This window comes from Athene noctua, chromosome 1, assembly GCF_965140245.1.
Source record: "Athene noctua chromosome 1, bAthNoc1.hap1.1, whole genome shotgun sequence".
NCBI lineage: Eukaryota > Metazoa > Chordata > Aves > Strigiformes > Strigidae > Athene > Athene noctua.
In genome coordinates, this window is record NC_134037.1 from 227,386,177 (window position 1) to 227,405,860 (window position 19,684).

The 19,684-nt window shown below is 40.3% G+C and overlaps 1 protein-coding gene across 2 annotated transcripts in view; it reads left to right on the top strand.

The window, feature by feature from the left end:
- Positions 1–209: 209 nt before the first annotated feature.
- DIAPH3 (diaphanous related formin 3) overlaps positions 210–19,684 on the top strand; it is a 255,321-nt gene continuing 235,846 nt past the window's right edge. For both annotated transcript variants that reach the window (XM_074912215.1, XM_074912225.1), the window contains exons 1-2: positions 210–664; positions 12,107–12,139. In XM_074912215.1, coding sequence (XP_074768316.1) covers positions 509–664; positions 12,107–12,139 — 189 coding nt within the window. In that variant the 5' untranslated portion in view covers positions 210–508. The remainder of the gene's footprint in view (positions 665–12,106; positions 12,140–19,684) is intronic.

A 19,684-nucleotide genomic window follows, 5' to 3' on the forward strand; every position in this document is an offset into this window, starting at 1 on the left:
GAGGGATGGGGCGGCGCGAGCCGGCAGGGACGGCCACCGGGGCCCGCCGCCGGCGCTCCGCTGAGAACAAGCTGATTCACCGCAGATTGGCAGGAGGCCAGCCAACCGGATATCGACATTTCCGTCCTACCGCCGTGGATTGGCTAGTGCCGGGGGCCGGGGGCGGGACCGGCGGTGGCGGGACGATTCGGACGGCGGGACGTTGCTGGGCTCTGACGGGTGCCGGGGCGCGGCCGTTAGGAGCGCGCGCCCCTTCCCCCCTTCTCCGCCCCGCGCCCCGCCGCCGGGATTAGAGGCTTCTCGCTAAATCCTTTGTCTCGCTGAGGCGGCGGTGGCGGCTTTAGCCCTGAGCCCCCCTCCTTCCCCCGCCGTGCCCTGCCCGGCCGGGCCCAGCTAAGCCGCGCTAATCGCAGGCGCCCAGCTCGGCCAGGGCCGCCGGGCCTGGGCCCGATCGCGGGCAGCGGTCTCCCCTCATCTCCCCTCTCCTCCTTCTCTCCCGGGCGCGGCCATGGAGCCGCGGCGGCCGCGGCCGCGTTACTGCGCCCCCTCCTCGCCGCCGGGTCGCGGCGGGCGGGAGAACAAGGGGCTCCGTCGGAAGGCCCCGCCGGGGGCTGGCAGCGCTGGCGGCCCCGAGGAGGCGGCGGACGGCAGGAAGCCCAAATTCGTAAGTACGAGTCGATCGCAAGTCGCCCCCGAGCCATTCCCGCTGGGGCGGCCGCTGCGGGGCTGCCCGGGGAGTGGGCCTGTCGGCGGCCCGGCCCCGTGGGCGCCTCCCTGCCGGGCGTGTGCCGATGGGGCCCGGCCGTGTGGCGGGCCTGGCTTCCCCCCCTCCACCCCCCGGGGCTGGTCACTGACATGGAGCCCCCTGAGAGAGCCGGGGGGAGGTGGGTAGGAATCCACGGGCTGCGGAACCGCGCAGTCGATCAGCTGGGCTTCAAAATGTGATTCTGGCTTGCCTGCCTGCCTGCCTGCTGAAAGGACCGGGCTTTATTTTGCAGCAAGTTTTCAGGTCTCTTCTCACCATTAAAGCTTTATTGTCTTACTCGCTGTTTGACAGCTATAGGTGTTAGGGCAACAGAACACACTTCCAGCTTTTAAAGCTGTTATTTTTACTAGAACTGGATTTTTGCTTTTTATTTTGGTGATGTAAACTGTATAGCTAAAAACCGAGACTTTGAATTTAAGGGACATAGTAGTTCTCCTCCCTAGCCCTGCTTTTACAAGCTTTTGGCTAGCACATCAAGAAACTAGGAAACTTGAAATGGCTAATAATTGTCCGCAACATAGTATGTCCGTAAGGTGTGCTCTAAATAAAAAGCACCCACTAATAGCCACATTTTGGACATAATAAAATTTCCAATTATTAAAACTAGGACAAACATACAGTCTACAGGTCTTGTATCCCACCGCATGCAGAGCAGATGCATCCCATGCTCATATTTAGGTGATGCACGTTAGTCTTTGTTCTGCCGGCTTTGAGCCCCCTTGCTCTAAGCTGTATTATGTGCTTACAAAATTCATATTATAATACATACCATACAGTAGATTCTTGATTCTAAGGCGGTTTTGAGTGTTATTCAGTATTTGAGTGTCTGGTACTTGAGCACAGGTTGAAAAATGTTAGCCAGTAAGCGATATCAAACTGTAAGCTGGTCAAACCTGTTTTGGAAGGTCACAGCTTGCTCTTGGCGTTTCTGTTTCCTGGAATCCTTTTCCTATCTATTGTGGCTGCGTAGATTGCTGTCTGAACCAAGTGCTTGTGTCTACTTTTGCATGTTAGAATGGGCATATATCAAACTGTGACCAAGAGCTCTTTGCTCGTCTTCATAAACGGCTATGTATCTACTGGGGGTGTGTGCATTTTAGTCATGCAGGTGACATGCTTGTACATGCTTTAGTATAGGATCCCTGAGTAAAAACCTATATGGTCTACCCAGTCTGGTGTTACTCGTATGACTTGATGGTTGGTTTATTCCTGTGGTGAGTGGGAGACACAGAGTTGTGTGCATTTGAGACACAAGAACACCGAGTCAAGAGGTTTTACGTATTACTGATACTTTAACTGCTAAATTCTTATGCAAATAGGATACTGAAATTATTTTCACTTCTTTTCCCTAACTATATGTTGAAACAGAAATAGCATGTTGCCATTGTGTTCAGTTTTTTTCCTAATTGTGTTAAAATAGAAATGCAGTAATTTATAAGGAGTATAACCCTGCCAGATATGTGTTGAGATTTTTTTCTTAGATGCAGTCTGATGGGGTTTTCAGTGAAAGAAGGCCTCCTCTTTGGTGAATATCAGCTTGTTTGATTTATGTCTAGTCTTACCAGGCTAGGCAAGTGTAGTTTTTAGCATGTGCAGATGTAGGTATCAGCTGACTGTTTTTTTGAGGTCCCAGTGATGATTTTTGACAGAAAAGAAAGAAAGTTGAATTTTCGTATCTGACTTAGCTTTGTAGTGCATATGATCATCACAGGGGTGGGTGTGGTTGTTTTTTTATTTTTTTTTAGATTTATTTTGTTCTGTCACTGTTCCCCATGAAGCTTCTGAAACCCTTCAAACAGGAGTGACTGAGAATATCCTTAGTTAATGAGAATGCCTTGTAAACTGCAACTTTTGCATGTATTTGACCTTAGACAGTAGTCCTGTTTCTCATCATTAAGTAATCTCTTAAAGATTTTGCCCTGGCATGTTGACAGAGGACTGAAGAATGATAGTTCTCCAAATCTGGATTGTGTTCTAGGTATGCCATTAGCTCACTGGGTGACTTTAAGAAGAGTCAGAGGTAAATATTTCTTGAATAGACTTTAGGAGTTTATCTTTGTGTAAACTGTTGTTTACATAAAACTGAGAGACAGAGTTTATAAAATGTGATCTGTGGAATTAAGCGGCTACTCAAGAGCAGCAGGCTGCTCCATGACCCAAAACCTAAGCAGCTGCTGCATTTACCATAACCTTTGAAATATAGTCTCTAATCCATGGCTTGTCCTGGCTAATAATTTCTGGTGAAGAAACATATGCAGTGGTACAGGTAGAATGACTTTAATAGTGGTAGGCATCAACCAGCTTCTCTGATTGGGGAAGTTCAGTTGAAGGGTACTATGAGATATGTTTTTCTATCGCTCATAAATTTCTGTCCTAAATTACTGCATTACAGATTATTTTTAACTCAGCTATTAAATCTAAAAATGGTAAACTCTCCTTCCGATTTACCTCCTGTTGTCTAACAAGACTGGTTTGTTTTTTCTGAGGGGGAGATGGTATATCTCTTCCCTCCCCCCCCTCTGCTCCCCCCCCCCCCCCAAAAAAAAAAAAAAAAAAAAGAGGGGGGGAAAGGAGGGAGAGTGGATTGAGTGCACCCTCAGTAAGTTTGCAGACAACACCAAGTTGGGTGGGAGTGTTGATCTGCTTGAGGGCAGCAGAAAGGTTTTACAGAGGGATCTGAACAGGCTGGATTGATGGGCTGAGGCCAACTGTATGATGTTCAACAAGGCTCAGTGCTGGGTCACAACAACCCCATGCAGTGCTACAGGCTTGGGGTGGAGTGGCTGGAGAGCTGCCTGGTGATAAAGGACCCGAGGCTGTTGATAGACAGCCAGCTGAACATGAGCTAGCAGTGTGGCAAGGTGGCCAAGAAGGCCAATGGCATCCTGGCTTGTGTCAGCAATAGCGTGGCCAGCAGGGACAGGGAAGGGATCTTACCCCTGTCCTCGGCACTGGTGAGGCCGCCCCTCGATTCCTGTGTTCAGTTTTGGGCCCCTTCACAAGAAAGGCATTGAAGTGCTGGAGCGTGTCCAAAGGGCAATGAAGCTGGTGAAGGGTCTAGAGCACAGGTCTCATGAGGAGCAGCTGAGGAAACTGGGGGTGTTTAGTCTGGAGAAAAGGAGGCTCAGGGGAGACTTTGTTGCTCCGTACAGCTCCCTGAAAGGAGGTTATAGTGAGGTGGGTGTTGGTCTCTTTTCCTAAGTAACAAGCGATAGGACAAGAGGAAATGGTCTCAAGTTGTGCTGGGGGAGGTTTAGTTTGGATATTAGGAAAAATCTCTTCACTGAAATGGTTGTCAAGCATTGGAAGAGGATGTCCAGGGAAGTGGTGGAGTCACCATCCCTGGAGGAATTTAAAAGACGTGTAGATGTGGAGCTTAGAGACAAGGTTTAGTGGTGCACTGGGCAGTGTTAGGTTAATGGTTAGACTTGATCTTAAAGATCTTTTCCAACCTATTCTATTCTATCTGTGTTGTCTTGTTATATCTAACTCTTCCTGTAATACAGCTTCAATACACTTTTATTAAATTATTTTTGTGTCAGAATAGATAAAACTTCCCTTACCCCTTTGAATTCTGTGTAATCCAGTGTTAGATATAGGATGTAGCCTTTTCTCTGTATGGCACTGTAAGTATCCCAAATTTCATGTCACCTGAATTATGTTTCTGATCTCTTGTATGTTTGTCAAATGTGGATGGAATTGGCTGTTATATTCAGTGAACTCAAATCATCCAGACTGTGTTAGTTTAATCTTCCACAGTGCAAAAAGCTTGAAAATAAGTTCCAGGTTGGACCCTTCCAATCAATGCAACATATTGATCTGTCACAAAAGATATACTAATCTGAAAAATAATTTGATTCTCTGACACACCTCGAGGTGAAATTGGTTTGTTGGTTAACAAAGTTATTAACATGTATCTGCTTTTTTTTTTTGTTTTTTCCCCTGAGAAAATTTTTGTTTAGCAGGAGGAAGAACTCTTTTTAAAACCCACTTCATTTGAGAGGTGAGAAAGAGTCTCTGGGCTAAACTGAGTAGTTGATTCCAATCAAATGTTGTCTTGAAGTACTGCCTTTCTGAATAAACTAGCTTCTTGGAAGAAGTGAAGGAGTTGTAAGCCTCAGTTATCTCTATTCTTTTACAGAATCGTTTAAAATTTTTTTCTTTAGGGAGTGATGTTTAAGTTTGAAGCACATACCAGCTTGGCTTTGTTCAGCAGGTCCAAGATTTTGGAAGAGTGAGACTCTTAAAAGGGTAAAAGATTCTCTGTGGTACTTCAGTTTACTGAAAGTCCTTACATTCACCCTTGAGGTTTAGGGTTTAGTAAAAAGAGGAGATGAGTTGAAGGATGCCAGAGATTATACCTGTTTTCTATGTATACATTGACTGAGCAGGAAACTTTTGAAATCTGCTGGGGGGCGTAGGGTGGGCCATTGCTTGACACTTCCTCTCCTGGATTTTTTTTCTGTTCCTTAGAAATGTTTGGAAATCATGAGTGCTGCACTATGTGACTTACAATTGCACTTTACTGGGATGACATCTTGTAGACACTAGTCCTCAAAAGATCACTTTCTAGCTCGTTAGAGGTGTTTCTGTTAATTTCAGTGTACTGTTGACGTGTCTTGAGTGATTTCCAGGTTATGATTTTCATTAATATGAATTTATATGAGTCAAGAAAGCATTCTTGTTTGCACCAATCTGTTAAAAATAGACAAATTAACACTTGCATTAACAGTGTCTGTAAATCAAGGAAAGATGTAGGTAAGTGTGAGAATACTTCCATTTCTGTGGCAAAGAGTAAAAAGGTGTAAGACCTATCTGTGTCAATATTTTTAATTACAAAGTGTCTGAATTATTGCTGCAGTTAGGCTGCAGTGTAAGACCTTGAATCTAAATTAATCTTTTAAAGAAATGATTGCTGAGCAGATGTTACCTAAAACACTTTATTGCAGCTTTGTAAAACTGTAAATTTCTCATGCTGTTACTTTTGTTGGTATGAATTAACACTGTGGGTTATGATATTAAATTTTAGTGCTGTGTTCTAGCACTTAGTTATATAGTCTTACCTGTAAGCACCAATTTTGAGTTTAACTCATCTATGTCTAGAGAATATCCCTATGTAGAAACTGTCATGTTAAGATAATTTTGCCCTTGATTGCTTTTCAGACTGCTTTAAAGCAACAGAGAGTATGTGATAAAGCCATTAAATAAATGCTGAAGTAGTATATTGGAAATTAAAAGTAGGAAATGCTGTGGGGTTATACAGCAGTTTCTAAATTGCGCTTACAGACTGAGGTAGCAAAATTACTGAGGGAGTATTGTGACAAAGGAGATCCTAAAGTAATAGCATTCTCTGTAATCATCCAATTTACATCTCTGAGTCTACAGGCTTCCTTGCAATCCCTGCTTTGGTCTTCTGGTTGTGTTTCTGCTGGAGAACAGACTTTGGGGGGAAAAAAAGAGCTAGTGTTGAATCTTTTTGTGGATAGAATTAATGGCAGTATGTGATGAGTTCTTTCTCACTTTCTAATTTAAAAAGGTACAGAGGGGATTATGTGATTATCTGTACATCCTTAGTCTTCATTTATCTAGTTTCAGCATTCAAGCTTAAATTGGCCAGTTCTAAAACTCACTGCATCTTGCTTAAACTCTTTTTTTTTTTTTTTTTTTTTGTTGTTCTTTGTGGTAGCTACATGTAGGCTTTAAGCTTTTCTTAATGTATCAGAGAAGCTGTACATGTGTGAGGTGGTTTGGATGGGGTGGTATATGTGGGTTTCTTTCTTCTGCAGGAAGGCAAAAATGAATATCCCAAAAGGATTTAGATACCAGGCTGTGTTTTTTTTTAATTTTTGTAAATTGAAGTACTTCAGTGTGGTGGAGGGCATGCATGTTGAAAATTCTTGTTTAGCTGCCTGAGATCTTGTTACTTTGCCTAAAACCAAGTGTAGCAGCAGGGCTGTAATGGGTGGGTGCTTGTCTGTCTTCTAGTTCCACTTAGGATCCACAAATCAGACTTTGTCTCTCTGGCCTATTAACAATGTCCATCCTGCCAGGAATGATCTGAGTTCAGGTACCAAACATACTGTTTTAAAAGATGCTGTTTTCATTCAGAAAGTCAGATGAGCAATGTCACTCAGTGCTTATGTGATGGTGAGAAGAGCACTTGCAGAGAATGAAGTTGCTGACCATTTTACTAGAGTGCCAAAACTTTTAGATGATACAGACTATACCTTATATTGTACCAGGGTATTCTTCATTGTTTCTAGGCCACACTGAGCTGTAATGCTGGTGGAAAAAATACCAAAGACATGAGACTGGAGTCCCCTGTGAGAAGACGGCATTCTCCTGAATTCTGATCCTGTTTCTGGACTGCTTGTGCTGCATTTAGATAGAATTTTGTTTGTAAATATGCATATGCAAAGATAGAGAAATAGATGTAATGACACAAAAGGTCAAACTGATACTGTTGATCCAATTAAGTGGCATTTCTCATTTTTTTGCTTCACTTTGCTGTGTCTACCCAGAGTTGACTGGGTAATTACCCAGACAATGACTCGTTAAACTGTGTGTTGCAGCTTAGCTTTCAGTATGTGCTACTGTTTGGATATGCAACATAAGATCATCCTCTTCTGTATGACAATAAGATTCTTTACTGTGAATATACACATTAAGTCACATACTATTTGTCTTACTTTCCCTAGCTGGGCGGTGCAGAAGTTGCATCACATATGGCTTCGTCATATATGACCTTTTCAAGAGACACAATGCTCTTTCTGTTCTTTGAGTAGTTTTGTTACTGTGCATGTGTTGTGAAGTTCAGCTGTGTACCTTTCAGTTTCTGTCTAAGGCTCTGACTATCTTTGAAGTTTTTGAGATGAACTTATCAAGAACGCTGTACTATACACTGGATGTATGTGTATATCCTGTATCCAGTAAAATCAGTTATTTACCAGTGTGCCAGAGGGACATAATCTTCAATAAGGGGTAATTCTGTGTCAGATTTCTTGCTTGATACATGTGTATGCTTCTTTTTAATTATGACTGAGCTTTAACTAAACTGCTTCTACTCAATTGCAAAACAAAATAACCTCTTCCTCCACGTCCCAGGCTTCCTTCCATGTCCTGGAAAATGTAATTTCAGAATTAGTTGTTTATGAATGTGTTTGTATAGCTGAAGACTAAGCAATGGAGATACTTCTGCTTTTCCAGCTATAGATGATAAGAGATACATCTGGACTTCTGAAGTATCATAATTAACTCCTTAATCTCTTTATGGTTTTGTATCTCTTTGACTAGAAAACAGGACTTAAAATATCATTAATTTGGTTTTCAATTTTACATATCTACTTTCTACATGGTAAACAGACCAGAGGAATGCTTGTACATAGCTACAAGTAATATCCTGGAGTAGTTTATGGAAAGCACAGAAAAGTGTATTAGTATTTTCATCCATTGCAAAGCAGTATTCTATAAGTTTATATCATGCTTTTAGCAGTAACTGAATATTATAGGAATTCTACCTGAACCAGATTTATTTACTTGCAGGCCTGTGTTTAAGGCAACCTGTTCACTTGAGCAGAATATGTCTTCTGTGAATTGATATATCTGGGCCTGAAAATAAAAATACGTTCCTGGGGTAGTAAAGCACTTCAGTGTCTACCCAGCTGTGGTCTAGTTATTTTTTCCCCTTATTAGAAATGTGTTTGTGTTGTTTGTCTGGGTGAGAATAAAAAAATACTCCTGTTCTTGAGTCACAGCACTCTAATGCCATTAAAAGATCCAGTGTGGTAAGATGGTGGGGTTTGTTAGTTTGTTTGTGTCTTTTTTTTTAAGACCACATGTAATGTTCCCTATCTCTGTATATTTGAATGCTACAGAAGACCAGGAAAGTTGGCAACTGGTTTTACTTTGTACAGCCTTGCCTGAAGAGAATGGCTTGGTGAGGGTGAGGAGAAAGAGATCACCCTGGTTCTCATGTTTTAACCAGCTTCTCTGACTGAGAAGTGTTATAACATAGAATTCAAGAATAATTCTTCTGAGATGTCTTACCGCAAGTCATTCATCCCTTTAATAATAGAGTGCTAAATGAGCTGAACATTCGGTTGTAGTTTGCATGAAGTTTCTCCTCCTTTATAAAGAAGTGTCACCACTGTTGATATACGAGTGATGCTTAGGTAGGTTCACTTCTCTGTAGCAGTTGCTTTCAAACCAGACCCCACAATATTGTCTGAAAGAGGTCTTATGCTGGTATTTTTAGACTCCTGTACTGTAGATACCCAGAAAGGTGAATATTTAGGAGACTTACGTGTATATTGAGTTTCTTATAACGTTATGGTGTCCTGAATTGGTTGCATGGTAGGGGTGATTTTTTTTTTTTTTTTTAAATTTTTCACTGATTAGTCAGATGACCTGGGTCAGTGAGGTGTTCTGATAAACAAAATGGGAAACTTTTCACCCTTTACCACCAATTCCATTGCTGAATTTCACAGCTTACCTGAAAGGCTTACTGGCTTGAAGTGTACCCCAGTAACTTTTTTTTTTCAAAGAACAAAACCTAAATCTGACAAATATTGCCTTGATTCCATGGATGATGATGATGTCTTGTACAGAGCAGCTGCAGAATATCCAACATCTGTTCCTAAGTGGAAGTGAACCTGATGTTGTGCTTCCTGTGTCTCTTTAGTGGAATGTTTATGAGTTTGACATGAATCTTGAACTTCTACCTCAAAGCATATAATGCAGAAGATTTTCATTCTAAGCAGATTAGTCGGTCTCCTACCATGTTGGAGCTTCACAGTGGTATTTGTGCATTGCTTAAGGCTTAGTGATTTAAGTCATTATTGCATTTAAGGTGACAAATTAATTTGGTAAGAGATGAATCCCCTTGCATTCTAGCCGGTTTTCAGAGATTAGAGGGGCTGGGGGTGGCTGGATTTATCTCTTAACAGGTGTGTCAGTGAGGGCTGTAACTATAGGCCTGACACCAGATGCACGAACAGCCCATGTGCTGTAGGCCCAGTTGCATTCAGGAGAAACAGTCAGGTTCACGAATAGTACGGTTTATTCTTATGCAACGTCTGCAGATTCTTTGAGATTGCCTACGATAAATGCACAAACTGTAGGTTGGCCATATAGCACTACACGCAACAAAAAGCCCCGATGGCAATCACACACACTTAACTCTTGGGTAATCACTTGATGTAGCCGAGGGCCCAAATCTTGCCAAAAGGCATCCCTTCTCAGAGTTGGGGAGGGGGCAGTGAGGGGCACAGGAGCACAAACCCATCTATCTGTCGATTTGGTACCAGATTATTGTCCCTCCGAGTTAGATGGGAACTCAGGGTAGTATTTATCTAGTATGTATGTATGAGTGGGTGGGACTGTGGTCAAGCCATTGTTTCTTGAGTAATGACACAGCACATTCCTTGGTACAAGGTGTGGCTGGTTTTGTGTGGAAAGAGGAAGAATGAGTGATAAGGTCTGCAGAGTTGTGAAAAACAGTCCTTGAGAGAAGCAGAACAGGAGATAAATCTGTATAGTTGTATCAAATATTCCTTGATAAAAGTGGAAGAATGGGACCATGTAGCCTCCACCTCGTTTTGCATTCCTCCTTGGTGCCACAGCAACACAAATCACCAGATCTTTATCCTGTCCTGTGTTTGTTCTGGATACCATGTGTTAAGGAAAAGGATAATTTGTGTGATTTTTTTGTTTTTGTTTTGCTTTTCCCACACTTCCAGCAGTCATGTGTATGAAAAATGAATAAATTTTTATGTTCTTTGCTACTAAGTTGCAGTGTAGCACCCCATGTTATTGTTTTCTCCTGCAGTTTTGATCACTTAAGGATAGAGGTATTAAAACAACAACTTGCTAAATGTGGAGCTGTGAGTTCTTGGAAATGACAGAAATCAATGCTCATGTTTTGTAGCTGTTTAGCAGAATAGGAAGAACAAGTTGTAAAACCCAGCTCCATGGCAGTGTGTGGGTCAGAATTCTGATCTGCCCTTGCAGGAGAACATCAAGTGGAGGATTGGGATCTTCAGTCTCCTGATTGGAAATATTTTCACTTTGTTGCTGTTTTCATTTATCAGAAATCCTCATATATTTGAACATGAAATGGGATTGTTACAAAAGTTCAGTACTGACTTAGCTCTATTTTAAAAATTATTTTTGATGGTAAAATTTACGCTATATCACTGAGTACTGAGTGATTCCTCACACTTTTTATTTTTTAACTTCATAGCCATTCACTAGATGCTTCTTCCTCAGTTTCTTGACTATATTCAGAATAGAGCTATCATAGGATAATATTTGACAACACAAATTTGTCTTCAATTCTGAGGGAAGACAGAGAAGATGTCATAAGTAATGATGCCTAGATATTGTTGATTTGGTGAAGACAATGTAAGAGTTTCCAAATCTGTTTAATTTAGATATAGCCATTGACAACTGCTGTAGCTGCTGCCAAGCTTTGTACACTAGGCAGTGAGGTCAGTCTAAGAATATGGTGAGTCTATCTCGCTAAGTATGTGACTTCATGTTTTTCCCATTTCCTTGCCAAGTCTGTTCTCAGCCTCTTTATAAAAACTATAAATGGGATCCCTGCAGCACTGACTCATCAGTCACCAATGTTCTTCAGTGTTGCTCTTTGATTTTGTGCAAGAGCTGTGTATCCTAGCACTTGCTGTATTTGTAAACATGCAGTGGAGAACCAGCGTTGGTTCAGGAATTGTTGTTTCACGCAGCATCGGTGTTATTCTATAGATATTTGGATGTTACTACTAATAAGTGTTTATGTCCCATTTACTCATAACACTGCTCTGCTTCCACATAGGCATTTCTTGAGAGTAGTCACTGACCTGAGTTGTTTCAGTATTGCAGCTTGGCAGGTAGTTTTGAACTGTTGAGGATCTCTGCTCTGTTGAGTTTAAAATCTCTGGACTGATTATTTGGTGGTGTCCTCAGCCATTTTCAGAAGACACAGTTCTAGTAGCTGAATTATGAGAAGGTCTTCTGTTCTAGTATATTTAGCTATAAAATTTAATAAACTACAACTTATTTCAAGCTGTGCTTGGTTTATACTCTTCTGGTATTATTCTAAGGAGCAGAATACAGATTTTTTTGAAGTTACACGGTATATTCCCTGTATAACTTGCTGTGCACTGTAAGCCAATGAAGTACAACTTGCCAAGAAATTATGACCTCAAGTGCCATGATTCAGTACTGTTTAAATTGCACCTTATTTTGAATAACTGTAACTGAGACTTGGTTTTTGTTTGAGGTTTTTTTTGTTGTTGTTTATTGCACAATTGTGATATGACTGGTTTCCTGTTTGATTTACAGCACTTAAATATCAAGACACTGACAGATGATGTGGTAAGACAACTTAAATTTTGCTTTGGCTTTGCTAAGCTAATAACCTTACTACTAATGCAATAGAAATAACCTTATTAATACAAAAAACTGTCTTAATTTTGAAGTTAATTTAGTTAATTGGCAAAGCCTCACTAAACTGTTAATTATCTGTAACACTCAGTGGGAGTAGCAAAAATCTATGGATGGCTTTGAAGTATGCCTTAATCATGGCTAAATGAGTTTGACACAGGTGATTGTGCCAATTTACATGCAGTATAGTTAAGATATCTGTGATTGCATGTTTAATATTTAAGTTACTTAGGCTGCATGGCTAGCTTAAAACACCATGTTTAACAAACTAACTGTTGCTTGTAAAACTAATTTCAAACAATGTTATGTATATTCATTGTCATGCTAACACCATGTTTCTCAAACTTCATCTGCCTCTTGAGCAGAAGATGAGGTTCTGTATCACAAAGCAGATTCTTTTTCTTGCTATTGAAGTTACATATTTCATTGTCAGTACTATTCCTTTATAGGTAAGAATAGTTTTTCTTAAGTGGATCATTTTACAAAGCCTTTGAATTTACCTAGGAAGTAATGTTCTGTAGGCATCTAAAGATCAGCTGTTATGACATCAGTGCTGTACAGAGTTCTTGAAGTACTTCTGTGCATACCTGAGAGCTTAAGTGTAGAGATTTTTATCCTAGACAATGTGCAACACACTTGTGCTGAGAAACACTGCTGTTTCCTAGCTCAGGAACCAGTGGTGTGGTTAGTGTTGATTAGTGTGCTAAGTTAGTAGTGTTGAGCATACTGCCTCCTCCACCTACCATTTCTAAATTGACTTAAATCACCTGTTGCTATTTCTTTAGCAGAGTTTCATGGACTGGAAGGGGTTATCAAGGAATTTGAGTCTGCTGGGTTTATAATACAACTTTAATTCTATAAACTTCTGACCCAGACCATTCTATGATTCTACAAACTTGTGCTTTATCTCGGAGAGCTGAGGAAATATTCACAGTTCTCTCAAAACTAAAGTGTTTTTTGGTAACCAGAACTTAATTTTGGTAGTGTCATGTAAGGGTTATAGTCTGGATGCACAAGATCATGTGGTTTGTTTGTTTTTGTGGTATGTTGGTTTTTTTTTCTGTTAAAGAGGTTAGCTCACTGCCTTATTGACCTTGTTCTTTCCTTAGCCTATTGGACCTGTCTAATTTGTAATGGTAGCCACCATAAGTCAGCAGGTTTATTGTGTGTGTTGGAATAAGGACAAAGAGCCTCATAGCTCTGTAGTAAGCAATCTTCTCCCCAACTCCTTAAATTTTCAGGACATACCGAAGGCTGGTTCACAGACTAAGGAAACATCACCTGCAAAATAGTACCAAATTGTCTATGTGTGCGTATATATATAGTTTTGTTGTTTTTTTTTTTTTTTTTCGAAAGGGACATGACAGCTCCTTAGTAAAAGGCTAACAGTAAAATGTTGCAGCAGTGTATGCTTTTAAAAGTGGGTATTTTGTTCACTTGCAACTTCATCTTGGAACAAGGGTATACTTTCCAACTGATGCTTTTTGTCTCTCTGAGTTTTCTGTTGGTTTAGTCTCTCTGTGTCTGATTCTAGGAAGCAGTTAATAATACTAAGTGTCTCAGTCCTAGGCAACTTAAACGTGGCTCAGAGCAGAGTGGTTTTGACATTTCATACTAAGCACAAAAACTGGTAAAGGTACTTTTTCCAAATTCCTTTTGTGGCAAAGGGGAAGATTGTAGTACGAGAATATTAAGAAATGGAAGGTTTAAAATAACTTGATTTTGTAGCTTTCAATGAAATAATATATTTCCTTTTTTCTCATGGGCAATTGTTTGCATGTTAACTTCCTCTCTGCTGCATTATGCTTTATAAAATATTTATATTTTATTACTCCCGGTCTGTTTCTTACAAATACAGTGTTGTATAATGGTGATCAGGAACTTTTTTGTAAATATAGGTAAGTTAGCAACATTTTGAGAGTCTAAAATGGAGACTGCTTTTCAATATTTGAATTGTATTGGGTTATTCCTGAGATACTGATGAATTGTCTACTTCTAGTGACAAATCCTCATTAAATTCAGAAACACCTTGCTTTTTATTTACACAATCAACACTTGCTTCTTTTAGCTTGTTTGTTTGCAATCTATGAAGACAGGAATTTTATTCTTATTTGCCACTCCTCTGTGGAAGAGGTAGCTGAGAAATTTATGTACCTGCAAAATCACCATGGAAGCAAGCCTGTTTTCTATCTGAAGTGCTCCATGTTCCAACAAATGGTTTGTAAGGCTCATAAAGGTGAAAAAACCTGCATAGTAACAGTATTTTATGAAAAAGATAGATAAACAAATATGAAATGTATATTAAAATTCCTTATAACATAACTTTATGTTGACTGCTTTCACAGCAACTGCTGTAAAGAGAAGAAAGGCCGGATAATTTCTGGTATGTAGAGAAATGAGATTCAGAGTCAAGCATTTTCTACATGTTCAGGATGTGACTGTGCACAGGACTAAACTCAGTGACTTTTAATCTTCTACCATTAGTTAAATGATTTGCTCTCAAGGAGGGTAAAATCATCCCTGGGAGATTGAACATATTAGGAATAGGAAGTCATCTAATGAAAGGGGTTCTTCTGTGTATCTTGGTTTATGCAAGTCTTTCTCTTACTAAAAGCTCTACTGCTACCAGTGGAATTTCCTTATATAGTAAGAAGTTAATCTTGTAGAGCAATTTGGCTGTCAAAGAAAGAATATAGTTTTTTAATCTTCTGGAGCTTCGAGGAGGAAAAAGATGTTAAGAGGTCTTTGACTCAGAATCATTGGAAGTAACTTCTTTGATCTTATGTGAAGTATTTTTTCTGGTAAGGGAAAATAGTGGTTTGCTTTTAGTTTCAAATATACTGAAATAAATTGTTGCAACCCATATTCTCCTGTGTGTTCCCCTACACTAAGAATAATAATTATTTCAAATGAAGACATAGGAATTGTTCAACTTCATATTCTCCTTCCTATGTTTTCAATGTTTTACTAATTCAAAGAACAGTTTGTGTTGGAAGGGACCTTCAAGATCATCTAGTTCCAACTCTGCTGTGGGCTGGGACACTTTCCACTAGATCAGGTTGCTCAAACTTCATCATCCAACCTGGCCTCGAACACTTCCAGAGAGGGGGCAGCCACAGCTTCTCTGGGCAACTTATTCCCGGGTCTCACCACCCTCACAGTGAAGAATTTTTTCCTTCTATCTAATCTAAATCTACTCTCTTTGAGTTTAAAACTGTTACCCCTCATCCTATCACTACATTCCCTGTTAAAGAGCTCTTCCCCATCTTTCCTGTAGGCCCCCTTCAAGTACTGGAAGGCTGCTGTAAGGTCTCTCTGGAGCCTTCTGCAGGCTGAACAACCCCAACTCAGCCTGTCCTCCTAGGGGAGGCACTCCAGCCTCCTATCATCTTCATGGCCCTCCTCTGGACTTGCTGCAACAGGTCCATGTCCTTCTTATGTTGGGGGGCCCCAGAGCTGGACACAGTGCTCCAGATGGGGTCTCATGAGAGTGGAGTAGAGGGGCAGAATCCTCGACCTGCTGGCCACACTTCTCTTGATGCAGCCCAGGATATGTTTGGCTTTCTGGGCTGAGAGCACACATTGCTGGCTCATAGTCAATTTTCCACCCATCCATCAGTACGCCTAAGTCCTTCTCTGCAGGGCTGCTCTCAATCCATTCATTGCCCAGCCTGTATTTGTGCTTGGGATTTCTCCAACCCATGTGCAGGACCTTGCACTTGGCCTTGTTGAACTTCATGAGGTTTGCACAGGCCCACCTCTCAAGCCTGTCAAGGTCGTATTCTTTATCATGTATCAACATCAGGGTGTTAACAGCAGACTCTCATGACTGGGCTGTTGCCTTCTGTGACTAAAATAACTGGTAAGATGTCTGGGAGATTGAGCTGTGCTCTAGTACTTGAGCATATTTTCCTGATGTGAAATTGTGTTTACTGAATCTATAAATAGTGGGTACTCAGAAACATGTGAACTTAAAAATTGATGTGTTTTTTGTCCTAGAGATCTAATAAGGCTGACTGAGAAGAACACTTACAAAAGAGCAAAGCTATAAGCAAGACTCTTGTCTTTATGTTTTCATCCAGGAAATTAAGCTTTTGTACCTGTATATTTCATATCAGAACTCTCATAATAAGTTGTGCTTAGTAATTGTCATTAGTGTCTTGATGGTCCATGGGTGTTTTTCATGAGAATGGTAGTGAGGAGGGGAAGAAAAAAGACTGTTCAGTACTTTTAGTAATGCAGTTGAGGCTAAACTGTAACAGTTCTGTAATGCTGTCTTTTCATAATGAGGTATCAGAAGTCATGATACCTCATTTGTGGTAAACAACACATTTCATGTATTCAGAACTTCTCTCTCATACTGGGTTGCCTACTCTTTTTTTAGAGTAGAGATTTTCCTGTAGTGTAGTGACATCTTCTAGTAATATATACTCCATAAACTTACCTTATGTGGAAGTTTTGCTGTTCATCTGGTGAAGAAAACAAAGTTCCAAGCCAATTGTTACTTTGTAGTGTTTTGATCTGGAGCATTTAAGTTAATTTTCTGCTCTAGGAACATCCCAGCACTTTGCACAGAGATTTAGGGTAGCAATCAAGCATAATATTTTACTATTTCTGTCTTATGAAATTGCTGTAGATTGATGTGCTTTGTATAGCTGGAGAAATGGAATGTGGAAAGATGCAGTAATGGTTCTTATTCTTGTTTCAAGGACATCAAATCTGTTGGCCTCAACCTTAATGTGAGAGGGTTTTGCGTGACTTGATTTATATGCTTCACGTGTTCCAGGCATCAGTGTTCTTTGTGTTAAACCAAAGTACAGGAATCACAAGGCTAGTGCCAGAAATGTCAAAGCCACATCATATGGTGCAGGTGTTTGAGTTAATACGTTAGCTTGCATCTAGACTAATGCACTTCATGTCTAATCTGGTAAGCCTTGTCTCCAAGAATGAAAAAGAAAGGAAAAGCCAAGGAAACAAAGGCTGTGGTGGACAAAGGAACTTTAGTCATCTGTTCCTTTTTCAGTCTATCATGAAATGTATCTTCCATGGCAAAGCCACTGTACTGTGCTACTGTGTACCTTGAAAAAGGATAGCTTTTTTTGGTGAATTCTTCTAAGGCATTTGTTTGTTTGTTTGTTTTAGAACTTCAGATAATGTTTCAGCTGTAAACTCCTTTTGCTGTTGATTATGACAGACCCACTTTCATAACTTTGATATTCTGCATAAACATAGCTAATTCTTCCATTTGATACCTGCTAATTTGGTACAGCTACTATTTTTTTCTAAATGGTGGGGTCCAATCACTGCAGTAAATACAGTCTCAACAGTGTTTATAAGGAAATATTGCTTATGTTTATAGTGTTTGTGTACTTAATAAAATTTATGTTACTTGGTCAGTGATGAGATATTTGGTTAGGTACACCACTTTAAGTATGGTTAGCATCCCTTTTTAGATACAATCTTCCTGGCTAGATATGCGGCGGGTGTACATGGTAACTTAACTTTGGAGGCCTAGAAGATGTACGCAAGCTTTTGCTCCAGATATGGGCGATAGGAAACACACTTTGTATGCAAAGTCAAAAATAAATTTTTAGTCTCATTTTAAGAATCTAATCTGTATACAAAAACCAGCTGTTGTTAGTCAAGTTGCATTGATACCAACATTCATAGTCCAGATTATCTCACTAAAAGTCTCATTAAACACTGTTGGAAGTTGTTCTACAAAAACCTTCTAGTATTTATTCTTTTTTTTCTGGCATTGTGCTAACTGTTTCATTGCCTGTTTGGATCTGAGGGCTTCCCACTGGATATGGAGAATAAAGGTAAGACCCAGATGATGTAATGTTCATCCTTGATGTAGGTAATCTCTGCTGCTAAATCATTTCCTTTATTCCCTACCCACTTCCTCTGTGATTGTAAATAAGACTGCAATTCAGGTTCATTTGTTGGTTCCTAGAACATTCACAAAGCATATGTGTTAGTAACATTCCTCCAAAAATAACTGCTTTCTCCTGTTTGGATTATTCTATTGTCTGCAAATGGTTAATCACTTTCAACCTAAATTGTTCAGTTAATTGGAATCTGAGTGTAAGTACCACAGTTTTGAGAGTTACAACAGTAACTTGAAGTAAAATATGATTGAGAATCTATTGTTGAATTTGAACTAAATGTAAAAACCAAGTACAACACTATAAAGCAATTAAACCTCTGCTTTTAAATAGAGCATCTGAGTTTATAAAAACGATACTAATTTATTGGCTGACAAAGCATCCTACATATGTGAGTTTTGTGTTAAACATGACCTCCAGTTAACAGCCTCAAAGATGGATAGTCCTATGAGAATTCCCTTAGCAAGTCCCGTTTTTCCATGGATGTCCTGTTCTCATCTGACTGGCTGTCCTCTGTTACTGAGAAAGGCATTGAATGAAGGCTGGAGCGAAGCACTGGCAGAACTAGGGAATTCTTTCAGTGGTCATGAAAGTCATTACACAAGCACATGTTGGATTTTATTTTTGAGGAATTTCTTAATACAGCAATAGATGATCTGATGTGTGAATTAAGGAGGGGTTGGAGATGAGGAAGGCAGGATGGCAGGGAAGTAATACCTTTCATTACTACATGCATAGCAGCTCTGTGGAGAGGTGATGTCTTAAGCTGTTGAGCCAGCAATTAGTCTACCAATAACTAATCCATTGATTCCTGCATTATCAAGTCAGTAAGTTCAGTAGAAACTATTGTCTTACGTAATATAAATCCTCATTAAAATCAAAATGAAAGCACAAATAGATGTACTTCCTAGGGACCTGATAAGAAAGTGTGAGGTTTGTATTGTGGATTTCTTTGTAGTGTTGATTTTCAGGTCCATGGTATGTGCATAAAAATCACTTATTTCATAGGCTCGTAGTGGAATAATAGAGAGCCTGTGAAATTATAGAATAGATTAGAATCATAGAATGGTTTGGATTGGAAGGGACCTTAGAGATCATGTAGTTCCAACCCACCTGCCACGGGCAGAGACACCTTCCACTACACCAGGTTTCTTGAAGGCCCATCCAGCCTGGCCTTGAACACTGCCAGGGAGGGGGCAGCCACAGCTTCTCTGGGCAACCTGTGCCAGTGTCTCACCACCTGAACAGTAAAGAACTTCTTCCTTCTATCTAATCTATATCTACTCTCAGTTTAAAACTGTTACCCCTCATCCTATCACTACACTCCCTCATAAGGAGTCGATCCTCATCCTTCCTGTACTCCCCTTTTAAGTACTGGAAGGCTGCTGTAAGGTGTCCCTGGAGCCTTCTCTTCTCCAGGCTGAACAATCCCAGCTCTCTCAGCCTGTCCTCACAGGAGAGGTGCTCCAGCCCCCTGACCATGTTTGTGGCCCTTCTCTGGACCTGCTCAAGCACCATTCATCCTGTGATGGCTGCTTCATTTGACTTTTACAGCTATTATTCTTACTATCAGTCTGAAATGAACTGT